This window comes from Mus caroli, chromosome 8 (assembly GCF_900094665.2).
Source record: "Mus caroli chromosome 8, CAROLI_EIJ_v1.1, whole genome shotgun sequence".
Lineage (NCBI taxonomy): Eukaryota > Metazoa > Chordata > Mammalia > Rodentia > Muridae > Mus > Mus caroli.
Genome location: NC_034577.1, coordinates 56,445,522 through 56,458,790, shown reverse-complemented (window position 1 = coordinate 56,458,790; position 13,269 = coordinate 56,445,522). Strand labels below are relative to the sequence as shown.

Below are 13,269 nucleotides of genomic sequence, written 5' to 3'. Positions count from 1 at the left end.
AACTCTGTAATCATTGCCCTTGTATCTTACACCCATCATTGTGTTGTTACCTGATATTTCTTGCACTAAATCAATAGCTCCCATAGGATCCCATGCACATTAGAATGTGCTATAAATTAGCTGCTCAGTTTATATGAATGAATGAACTGGCTTCAGTATGTGAAAGACACTGTACTAGATATTACACAGACAAGGAAGGAAATGTGAGTTTATATATGACTAGCACAGCATGGGAGGGGAATCTTATGAGAGAACAACTACAAACATCGTCTTTTGTAGACAGCCTCAAACTTACTTCTTAGCCAAGCTTTGATCTTCCTGCCTCCATCACCCATGATCACGGGCCACACACATGGAGTGCCATAATTGGTGTATGTGGGCAGGGCTTCATGAATTCCTGGCAAGCTCTTCATTACTGAGCTCTGTGTACTGTCACTATTATCTTTTTTGAGAATCATTTAAAATCCAAACAAATATAAAATTTTGAAGGAAAATGGGTAATTTAGATGTATAGGTATTAAACATATTTTATTGTATAGATACTTATGCCCAGAGCAAAGTTATAAATTTATTCCTAGAAAATTTAGAGGAGAGGCTTTAAATATTTGTTGGAGACTTTAGATGTTGACAGAAAAAAAATTTGCTAAAAATGTTTAGTCCACAGTATATTTAGGCTCATTATTAAAAAAATGAGACTATATTTGATCAAAATACACTATTATGTAGTATCAAATTAGAATTTTTATGATGAAAAAAGAGAATATATATATATTCACATATATATTTTATACATGAACGGGAACATATGGTAATGATTTCTATTTTTAATTTTTGATTTGACTAGCATGATGATTGTGATAAACTGTCTCTTAATAATTTTGCACAGGTTTTCAATTCTTGCTACTTTAGATGCTGAGGCAGGAGGTTTGCAAGTTCAAATCTTTTCTGGACTGAGAATGAGTTCAAGGCCATACTGACCACAATTTAAGAAGGAAAGGCCGCTATTAAGCTCAGTGATAAGAGTATTTGCTTTGTATACACAAGGGCCCAGGTTCACACTCATGGTCTACAAACATCATCATCATCATCATCATCAACAACAACAACAATAACAATAACAATTTATAAAAACACAGTATAGTTTATTGTTTTCATTTTCCCAATCACTAGTGGAGCAGTAGTTGTAATCCACACATATACAGCCATACTCTCACCCCTCAGTCTCTCTAATTGTAGGTGGGAGTGATTATGGATTCAAACATGTCATGTCATTCACTCTAACAAACAACCTCATGGAATCTGAGGATCAAGTAGGTGGAAAGTAGGTGTGTTTTTTTGTTTGTTTGTTTGTTTGTTTTTGTTTTTGATTTCAGACAAGAAAATTGATTGAAATCATTTTAAACTTGCTGATATTTTGGGATTACTAACAGCATTGGAATTAAGGTTTCCCTCTCATTCCTATGTTTACTATTAATGGACAAACATTTGAATTAATCATGCCATCTGTCCTTGTTAGTTCCCCTTCCCCAGTTCACTGATGATGTTTTGAGACAGGAGATCACTCTGTAGTTCAGGCTGGTCTTTAACTCTAGATACTTTTCCTGCCTCAGGCTCTACAGGCATGAGATTGCAGATAGGAGCCACCATACCCAGCCAAAATTTGATTTTTATATTTGAGCATAAATCAGTCAGTGTGTGGTAGGTTGAGACTTTGAAAGGGAGACAACATAGCTTATTGAACAAAACAAAATCAAATGCTCACTAAAGCTTCATTTGAAATGCTTTTTCATTTTTACACTGTAATCTGGCTATAATTTATAGAGAAATACTCTTTAAATTATGTTATGTTTTGGTTTACAATTTAGAGAATCTACTTTTCATTGGAACAGCATAGTTTTTATGTATTTGTGACTCAATCATTTTATGGCTTTAATTCTATTATAGAGGATTCAGCATAAGCTTCATGTTGCTCAATCGAGGCTTTGATTCTCACATAATTTGCTGAAAATAGTGGAAAAATATATTTTTTTCATAAAACACTTTCTGCTCCCCAGTTGTTATTTAACATCTAAACATATCTTTCTTAGAAGCACATAGTCTAATGTTAGCAGATTCTTCTAAGTCTCCTTGCAACAACCATGTATCAAGGACCCTAGGTCGTTCGGTAACTGTGCTAAATTATGTGCTTCTGACCTCAGGCATTTTCATTCTCTTCAATGATTCCTTTATCTGCCTGGCTCATCAGAATAAGCATCACTCATTTCTACTTTAGATTTACTTTGTTGTGCAAACATAGTGTCTGTTTTGCTGATGATATAAATATTTATATCATCCCAGACTGTTTTTATAGCTCTGTTTTACGTTTCCAGAGTCATTATCTTTCTTTATTTAACACAAGATATGCAGAGTCATTTATAATTTATTGAGTATTTGAAGAGATGAGGGTTCTCATGCTGTGTGTTACTCCTCCTCAGATGCAGGGAATGTCTGTTTTGAGTGCTATACCCTTCACGGGGAAGAGAGTGTCTTTTAGGCAATTGAATGAACATTGCGAAAACTGTGGTGGGGGAAGCAATTCTCAGAGACTGAAATCCAGCTAGGTTCATAGGGTGCATAGTATGCCCCTTGCCAAAGTTCCAGGGAAACTAATGGAATTATGTCCATTGACCTACAGCATAGAAAGTGTGTAGATTACAGTTTGTAATTTCATGTCACTGACACCTATTTCCAAAGAATAAGAAGAGCTTAGAAAGTGAAAACTGTATAATCACCCTTTTAGAAGTCTTTACACATGAGTGAAGAAAACAGAGAAACCCCTTGTATAGAACATTCTGGAAAATGGGTGTTTTTTAAAGATTTATTTATGTTTAAGTTGTGTGTATGAGTGTTTGTCTATATGGATGTCTGTATGTGTGATTCCCCAGTGCTCACAAAGGCTGGAGGTGGCATCACATTCCTAAGCTGGACTTCAGTGGGTTTGAGAGCTACAGTGCGGGTTCCTATGACTAAACCTATGTCCTCTGCAAGAGTAGCAAGTATTCGTAAGCTTTGAGCTACCACTCCTGCCTCTTAATAATGTTTCCCTCTTTCGTTTCTTTGCCTTTCTTATTTTGAATTGTTGTATATTACATTTTGATATTACCTTAATTGGGTTTGTATTAGTCACCATTTATGACTTTTTTAAATGTTAAAGTAGTACATAACTTTACTTAGAATTACTATTTAAATTTGCTACACACCACTGTAAATATATAGCTGCCATTCACATTGATTATTTTAATAGAAAAGAAGGTTTCTCAGGATTCCAGAACACAGAAATTCTTCCCTAGTCTGAAGGAGAATGGTTGTCCTTGAAATTACCTGCTATAATGATGAATGAGAAAAGTTTCCATGAAGAGAACTTTATATATGCTAAATTATTTATCACCTCATGTCTTGTTTTATGGTTATCTTTAGTGACACCAGAAAGCATACTGAAGTTATCTAAGAGAGACATAAAAAGAGACACTTAATACCTTTGAAGGGTATTAAGTGTCTAGAGTGGGGCATGGTAGTACAAATCTGAAGTCTCAGGACTCAGGGGGCTTAGAGCCAGTACTAGTTACAAAAAGAACATAAGGAAGAAAAGAAATAAAAATGCATATGACTATCCAACACTCTATTTATTATGTTCATGCCTTTCGTAATGATTAGTAAGTAATTTCATGCCTTTCCCCCTCCAGCATGTGGAGAAACCCTGCAAGAATCCAGTGGCAACCTTTCCTCCCCAGGATTCCCAAACGGCTACCCTTCCTATACGCACTGCATCTGGAGAGTGTCTGTGACCCCGGGAGAAAAGGTAGTGGATACCTGAGGAGTTCTCCTTCAGTCTCCTATATGTAAAGCATTTCACTAGTTCTAAGCTATACTTTTCTTATTGTTTATTTACCATTATTGTTCCTTATTATTATTTTGCTATGCTGGAGATTGAACCCTGGGGCTCAAGCATGCTAGGCAAATACTTTCCTAGTGAGCTACAGCTACAGCTACAGCTACAGCTACAGCTACAGCTACAGCTACAGCTACAGCTACAGCTACAGCTACAGCTACAGCTACAGCTACAGCTANACAGCTACAGCTACAGCTACAGCTACAGCTACAGCTACAGCTACAGCTACAGCTACAGCTACAGCTACAGCTACAGCTACAGCTACAGCTACAGCATCTATTTGCTTTCTATTTTGAGGTGGAGGGGGGTCTTTGTAAGTTTCCCAACCTGTCTTTCATCAAATCTGTAGTCCAGACTGGACTTTAATCCATAGTCCCTCTGCCTGTCAAGTTATTGTTTGAATTTGACTCTTGAAGTCACATGGAATGACTGTAAACACACCCATCAGCCTCAGTGTAACACTGAGTTACTGAGATTGCTTACCAGGTCTTCTTAGAGATGGCTGGTGATTTTAAGTAACAGCATGGATACAGAGCTGTCCAGGGTCTTGTGATATTCACAGAAAAAGTCTTTGAAAAAGAAATATAAATGATTTTTACTCACAGAAATTACTGATTGGTTGCATGAATAACCTTATAGTTCATATAGCTACTTATAATTTAAGAATTGTGTGCCTATTGAAATACTGTTATACATTTTGGTAAAATTCTGTATAGGTTACTTTAATAAGTCCCTTCTGTGTTACGAAAAACATGTTTCTGATTATTTTCTTTGTGGCTTTTTGGGATTGTTTTTCCAAGTAGCTGTGGTGGGCCTGGCATTCACTGTTTAGCACAGGTTAGCCTTAACGTCATGGTAACCCTCTTGTCTCTGCTTTCCAAATGCTTCATTTATTTGTGTGAATCGTCAAGCTCACTATCATTTAAAAAAAAAAACAAGATTTTGTAGAATTTGAAAACATTTGATGCAAGAATAATAAAGCTACTTCAAATTACAGCAATGAATAACTGATATTTCCCCCTCCAATCCTGTTAAAATGCTCTACATTATTAGTATTGAAAACTAATTCACTGTTCTTGTATGATTACCAGTAAAAGTAATTTCAAAAATGTTTCCAGAAGAAATCAACAAATGTATCATTTTTTATTGTTGTTTATATTATTTATGATAACGAGGATGTATTAAATTGTTATAAGTTATGAATTATAAGAATTAATTCATTTTAGACCATGTGTATTTTGTTTTCTTATAATGTGATTCTATGCCTTTTAGACTTCTAAGTTTATAGCAGGCATATTTAAGTTGTATTTTTTCAGCACAAACAATGGAGACTGTAATGTCTCTCAAGTCCACTCACCTTATTCTAATCAACCAGTCATCTCTTATCTTGGTTATTATTACATTTTAGTTATTTTGTCTCATTATTTTTCTCAACCAAAAATTCTTTTTAGCAGCATTTACCTTCTAATTAAAAACATGCTTTTAGCATTCTTATTACTTTCTCTGTCATTCTTCACTTGGCAAAATAGTTTCTGACTAATGTCACCTTGGGAGAGAGCAATATTTACAAAGAATAATCTCTGCTTTGACAGTATATTCTGCTCAATGATCCATGCAAGGTTTTGTTCATCAGTCTTTTAGATTATATAGCTAATCTTCTCTGCTACTGTTTTTAGCCGGCTTCGTAATACAGACCTGTGCCACTGTTTGTCATTGTCCTGTCGCTGTCTTAGTTGCACTTTAAACTTTACATTATTTTAAAAATGAAGTAATCTCATTTTATATTTAGGCCATGTTGTTGTACATATAATAGGTTATTAAATGCTTAGAATGTTACATCTTTGTGATATATTTATCTGGTTTTACTATATAGGGATTTTATATCTCTAGTCAGGGTTCACTTTAAAACTCTGTTTGAAATCAAGCAGGAGAGTGCATGCCTTTAATCCCAGGTAGAATTCAAAGTTAACTTGGTCTACATAGTGGGTTCCAGGACAGCCATGGCCATATAAAGAGACCTGACCTAAAAATCCAAACAAACAAACAAACAAACAAACAAAATTGAGCCCTCTTTTCTGATACTGATTACTCACACTTTCTTTTGAGTAAGTGTGGGTATGCACATGTCCTGCTTTGTGCACTCAATGGTCTTTTAAACCTAGAATGATGGCTTTATTGTTTACATATAATTCTGATTACAGTGATACTTACTGTTATTTTTGATATTACAGCTTACTCGTTGTTGTTTGTTTTTTCTATATATGAATCATGAGTTTTCCCTCACAGGATTGAGAGTTACAAATCCATAATCTGTTCTTATCATTCTACCAACTTTTCTTTAAGATTAGACTTAAAGATAGGGACTCTCTTCTCTGCCATGACTCTCCCTGAAACACTTAACTCATATATTCCCATGGCATATGTTCTATTTTTTCCTCTTCTCATGCATGTTTTTTCCACGTGTTAAAGAAAACTTCAAAAGGAGAATATAAAAATTAAAACAGAATTCTAGAGGCCTTCAAACAAAAATGTTACTAATATGTTACTAAATTTGGAAACAGAAAACCTTACTATACAACTAAAATTAGGAGACTGATACAATATTTTCCAGGATGAAGCACTGTAGGTTCATAAATGTATAGTTTTCACCAAATTCACAAAAAATGTAATTCTAAACCTGTTTCCAATATATTTCTTGATTGCTAACCAGACCAAGTTTCTTTCCAAAGTTTATTTAAGATGTGCAGTGTTGGTCAAAGGAGAGTAACACTGTCTGAAGTGTCAATGTTGCTGGGTAAATTACATCTAAATCTAGTTCATAACCTGAGAATCTTCTGGACCCTGGAGTATATGGCTTTGTCCAAAGAGCCTCTTGTGTCAATGAACTAACATGACCTGAGGCCATTGGCCACGTCTGATACATCCATATTACAAAGAACATGCTTAAGTAAATTTGAAAACAGGTTTTTTTCAATAGATAATTCTGAATTTATAGTTTATAATGATGTGTGAAAATTAGAATTTTATATCATTCTTCTGAAGAAATATAATTCTTTAAATTCAAAGAAAAGTATCTAGCACTTGAATTAGAAGCTAAAGAAAATACTTTTTTGCATATGTCTTAAAATAAAAATACAATACAAATTAAAATATACACTGATAGCACAGAAGTTCCAAAGAATGTTGGTATTATTCGCACAACAAATTTGTTTTTGAAAAATGACCCACAGTAAGGTGAGCGCCACAGAAGGAGAAGACTGAAGCCGCAAAAACCCTTCTGGGTTACAAGTGCGGCTCCCTATGTATTTGCCATGAAGTCACCGGCCCCCACTCTGTAAGAGAGATGCTCCTCAAACAATGGTGATGCCTCACATTTCAGTCATAAACCTTCACTGATAGAGTAGGACTATATTGTCAAGTGATAGGCAGGGTTAGAATTCTAGGAAGCAGAAATTGTGGTTATCTCTACAGAGATATTGGGGAACTTGTACTGAATCTGTATTATATACTGTCAGTATATATTATATACTGACAGTCTCAGCAATGACACTTTTTGGAGCATTAATCTGGGTGCATTCTGAAAATGAAAACTTGGGAATGAAACTGAACAAGAAAACAGGAATTTGGAAAAACATAGTATAATGTGAAAATGAAATCACAAGTTAAACATCATATACCTAAATGTGTCAACTTTTAAACTGCATGTACCAAAGACAAAATCATAGGTGGATGGGTTGCTCACTATGAGAACCTCACAAATAGATTCTATTTTGTCCCTTTCCATTTTCTCTAATACACATACTTTATTTTTACATGAGAAAATCCTTGTTTTTAAAATAAGGTCATAGCTATAAAAGAATGTGAAGATAACTTAATAATACAAGACTGAAAGCAGGTAAGATGGCAAGTTGGGTTTCATGACCATTTCTCATAATCAAAACCAAAGCCCACCAGTTCCCTACTATGTGTTCTAAGGCTCCAATCTCTCAGGGTAAGGAGATTCCAATTTGGTCTAAGACTATTCTTGATGTTTTAACAGTTAAGCATGCACGGCTCAGAATTCAGCTGTGGTGACCAGGCAGAAGCATATAGTATTGATCTATCTGTCACTTACAATTGATTGACCTTTGAACAAGGGTAGATTGCTTATGTCTCAAATAGAGTTAGAATAGTCTCCCATTTTTTTTCCTGTATAACCCATTTAAAATCTGTCATTCAAGTGTCCTCCTTTTGAAAATATTTAATCATCTGTCTATGCTCTGTACATAATGGTGACTCACAATCTAGCATTTATATAGCCAAAGATATGTAAAGTGAGCAATTTGTGTGTATGTGTACATATATATATATATATACATACATACACATATATATCTACACATTTCTATACATATACATTTCTCTCTATACACACACCACACACACACACACACACACACACATATTTCTGATCCTCTTCAAATAGATGTATATTCTGATATGTAAAATAAATATATGATGTCTATAATTATGATACCTTATAATGCAGTAATATCATTGCTAAATTTTGGAAAATATCAGAGGAAATCAAAATAAACTTATTGTGGGTTTATAGTAGCACTCAGATATCATTGGAGGTCTGAAGATGACTGACCTATAGTAGCTTTTTGTCGAGACTGAAAAGTGACAAGAAATAGGAAAGGGACAAGAGAAATCTAGGCACACCTGTGGACACTTTTAGGAATTGATGCTAACACTGGGTTTGTCAGGGCACAAAAGCTAGTAATACCCAGCAGGTCTTTAGTTAGAAATACACATACTTCAGATCATAAATATGAGTCAGCTAAAAAGCATCAGAGATTTTGAACCTTTGACACTCATGAACTGATGGTAGCCAGACTTTCCTAAAATCTACATGGTCACAGAGCACAGGAAATGTTCTAGATGTATGAAAGTAAAAACCAAAGGGCAATAAGTTTGGAAATTACTGTGTCACCTAGGAAATGAGAAGGTAACGCCTTTCCATGTTAAAGATCAAAGGTAAAACTTTGTTTAGAGCTTCCGTGATAGATGGAAATTGTCAATTAGCTAGAGAAAGAAACAGAATGCTGGTAAAGGAGACATAAAACTTTAATTAATACCAGGCAATGCCTGATCTAAAATTCAACCCAAATACTATCATACAGTTTTAAGTAGAAGAATTCCTTTGACAATCTAATGCCCACTTTACCCCCCATCTGCCATATAATTGAACCTCAAGAGAAGTTTGACCATTTTGGGCCACCTAACCTATAAGGCAGACACTTCAATGACAGTCTCAAGGTCCTCATCCATTCTTGGGTTCTTTTATATTCCCCATTCTAACTGGATTATTTTTCTATGAAATGTTAAACTTAATGTCTTTTAAAACACCTTTCACAGCATGGTTGGTCTTTGACAAGTGAACTGATGCTTTATTTACACTTCTTTTGTTTTTTTTAAGCAAAAATAGATTCTTCTCTATATACACCCGGACCACAGTTTTCCCTCCCTCAACTCTTCCTATTTCCCATACCACCTCCACTCTATCCCAGAACCACACCCTGTCTGTCTCCCTTCAAAAAAAGAACAGGCCTCTCAGAGACAACCAAAGAGGACAAAACAAAATAGAAGATAGACCAAGAAGACAAAGCAAAAGCCATCACACCAAGGCTGAAGGAGGCAAACCAACAGAAGGGAAAGACTCCAAGAGCAAACAAATGAGTGAAAGACACACCCACTCTCACCCTGAGGAATCCCACAAAACACCAAGCTAACAGCTACAACACATGCTCAGAAAAGCTGGTGCAGTAGGCCCATACATGCCCTCTGCTTGCCACTTCTGTCTCTGTGAGCCCATATGCACCCTGCTTAGTTGACTCAGTGTCCTATGTTCTCCTGGTGACTCCTACAACCTTTCCTTCCTCTCTTCCACTGGATTCCCCATATTTGAGGGTAGGGACCTAATGGAGCTCTCTGATTTATACTCTCATTCTATGTAATGTCTTTCTATGATGGGTCTATCTTCCAGCTCCTGTCTGCTGCCAGAGGGAGACTCTCTATTGATGAGTAGAAAAGGTACTGATATATGAGTATAGCAGAATATCATTATGATTATTTTATTATTTTATTTTATTATTTTTATAGACAAGTAGTGCTTGTTTTCAAAGCTTGTGTTAAGATGGATGCTTGAATATTCACAGTGAGCAGGATACACATATGTGCATTTCACAGTGCTTGAGGGTTGTCTACTTGATTTTCCTTCACAACATCCAACTAAAAGCTTTGCCATCTAATTATGGTAACACAAGTTTGATATGATGTCATCATATTCAAATGATTTCTTCAGCATTTGAAAGTTTAAGTAAATTAAAAATATGAAAAGATAGGGTATGACCTTGAACTTAGGTCTTTTGATGTACTATAGTGAATAGTTTCTAATTTCAGAAGATAGAATATTGTGCCTTTTGATATGAATATAACATTAATAGTCAATAGCTTCTGAGTTACAAGTGACATGAAATAGATAGCTTTACTTTATAGGTTTGCCATAAATATTCATTTTTGACAATACAGTGCCCAAACTGATATAGACAATATGGTAGACAATCATTACAACTGTTTGCTTGCGTGTTTGTGAAAATAAGCAGCAGACAGAACAGTTTACTGACTTGATATGCGACTTCAGAACTCTATTACTGAGGAAAGTCCTATAGCCATCAAACACAGTGCATTAGATTTTCTTAGGTTTCCTCTGGCCAGAGTTCAGTAATCTGTTATAGTCTGTTGCTTTTAATTCTAATATCTTTCTCCAAAAGCCATAAGTAACATCAACCAAATGTACTTCATATATAAGTTACCTCTCCTTATCTCTCAAAGGTGCCAGTGCTATTGTAATTGGCCTTTTAATGGTGCCATGGAATTTGTGTAAGGAGTGAGCATTGTCTTGATTGTGCAATCAGTCATACATTGATTCTTGCTCTGGAGACTTGCAGATATCCAGATCCTTGAACAGCTGATCTGCCTTTCTTCAAGATTCTTCACTATGCAGCGCTGTCAAACAGAGTCTTTAATGAGCAAACTCAGCTGCAAGTCTATCACTTAAACTTTGCAACTGCATCTCCTCACAGACCAGGAAACCTGAGAGCTTTCTTCCTGCTTTGTCTCCATTTGTGTTCGGAAGGAGCTGTGATTAATTTTAAATTGATGCTTATTACCACCAGGAACGAAATACTTCTTCTAATGCAGCATTCACTTATTATTCTTTGATAGGAACATGGTTACATAAACCGGTATAATAGAAAACAAACCATTGTTTACCAAGTGCTTTTGATTTGTAATTCAACTAGGGATTCTTCTAGCAGCATTACTCAAAGGCTGGGATTTTTACCTCCATAGCCACGGCCCCATGATTTGATTTTAGAAAACCTATCTTTATTACATTTTCTACTTCTAAAGGATTCTGTGTTTTGTATTAGTGTCAGGCCGGTTTTCTTCCTCCATGGTGCTTGGAGCTTAAACTAGAAGATTAAAAACAAGATAGGAAACTCTTCTGTTCAGAATTATCCTCTTGTCTAGCTCTCTGTGTGTGTGTGGGGGGGGGGCATTCTATGATTTCATGTATTAACTGTTTGTTAGCAGTCCAGAGACATAATTTCCAGTTTGAGTTGATGGTGGTGATAAATGGATTTCCAGTTTAGCTGATTCTTTAGGAGGGAAATTGAAACTACTTGAACATGATTGTAAAATTGCCTCTTAAGTTTCTCTTAAGTTTAAGAGAGGCCACCCAGGAATTTCAATTATTATCTTTGTGTCTTTATCTCACCTCTGCTTCTCTATAGTCATAGATTTCTCATCCAGTGAGGATAATCTGAAGTCCTGATGTTTGCTGTAGGTAGAATTTTTGTTTATTAATCATTTTGTTTACATTTCAAATGATACCCCCCTTCTTGGTTACTCCCCCACAACTCCCTATCCTACCTCCCCTTTACCCCCTCCCCTTTGCCTCTATGAGGGTGCTCCTCCACCCATTCACCCACTCCCACCTCACCCCTCTAACATCCCCCTATGCTGGTGCACCAAGCCCCCCTGCCCTCCCATTGATGCCAGAAAAGGCCATCCTCTGCTACATATGTATCTGGAGTCATGGCTCCCTCCATGTGTATTCTTTGGTTGGTGGTTTAGTCTCTGGGAGCTCTGAGTGGCCCACTTAGTTGATATTTTTCTTTGTATGGGCTTGCCATCGCCTTCAGCTCCTTCGGGCCTTCCCCTAGCTCTTCCACTGGGTTGTCCAGGCTCAGTCCAATGGTTGGCTGTGAGTATCTACATCTGTATTGGTCAGGTGCTAGTAGATCCTCTCAGGAAACAGCCATATCACACTCCTGTCAGCAAGCGCTTCTTGGCATCAGCAATAGTGTGGAGGTTTGGTGTCTGCAGATGAGATGGAACCCTAGGTGGGGCAGTCTCTGGATGGCCTTTCCTTCAGCCTCTGCTTCATTTATTGTTCCTGTGTTTCCATTAGACAGGAACATTTCTGGTTAAAAATTTTGACATGGATGGTGGCCCCATCCCTAAACTGGGAGCCGCGCCTACCATTGGAGGTGGAATCTGCAGGTTCTCTCCCCCCCTTTGTTGGGTATAAGGTTTATTTACAGGGACCTTGGCTCCATACTCTGAAGGTGTGGGCTCAGGATGAGTTTGACTATAAGTAGTGCTTCCTTTGCTTTCCCCCCTCCTTTTGTGTATATGTATGTGATGTGCATGGGTCACATGTATGTGAACTAGGCATGTTTGTATACATAAGTGCACATGCATGCAGAACCAGAATTTAATGTTTTCCTCCATTGATTTCTATCTTACACATCAGTGCAGCATCTCTCAGTACAATGCAGAGCTTATTGGTTTGGATAACCTAACTGGCCAGCTTGATCCAAATGTTCCCTGTCTTTGTATCCTAGGAATCCCTAGGATGACAGGTGGGCTGCCATGCTTGCTTGGCACTTAAGTGGGCACTGGGGCCCAAACTCTCGTCCTCATGTTCTGCTGCTGTTTTTCTCTTTATCCAATGTGTGATTCCCCCTAACCCCTAACAGTGTTCAGTTTTCTCTTTTTTTTTCCTTTTCCCCCTACAAGATAGTGGGTTTTTTTTTTATTACCTTTCTACATAAGGAAATAGGATTTTCAGATACTATAGTGTTCAAATTTGAATTTCTTAAGGAAGTGCCATTTCTTTTCTAATGGGCAAACCAGTTTACATTCTCAACAGTATACTCACATTTCATACCTAATTTTTAAATCTCTCTGTTTTTCTCAAACAATTATTCTAATAGATGTGAAATAGTATT

General features: G+C 36.5%; 1 protein-coding gene across 1 annotated transcript in view; it reads left to right on the top strand.

The window, feature by feature from the left end:
* Tll1 (tolloid like 1) overlaps window positions 1–13,269 on the top strand; it is a 199,261-nt gene that overhangs the window by 115,903 nt on the left and 70,089 nt on the right. The window contains exon 9 of the mRNA XM_021170021.2: window positions 3,723–3,838. Within this exon, the coding sequence (XP_021025680.1) occupies window positions 3,723–3,838 (116 nt within the window). The remainder of the gene's footprint in view (window positions 1–3,722; window positions 3,839–13,269) is intronic.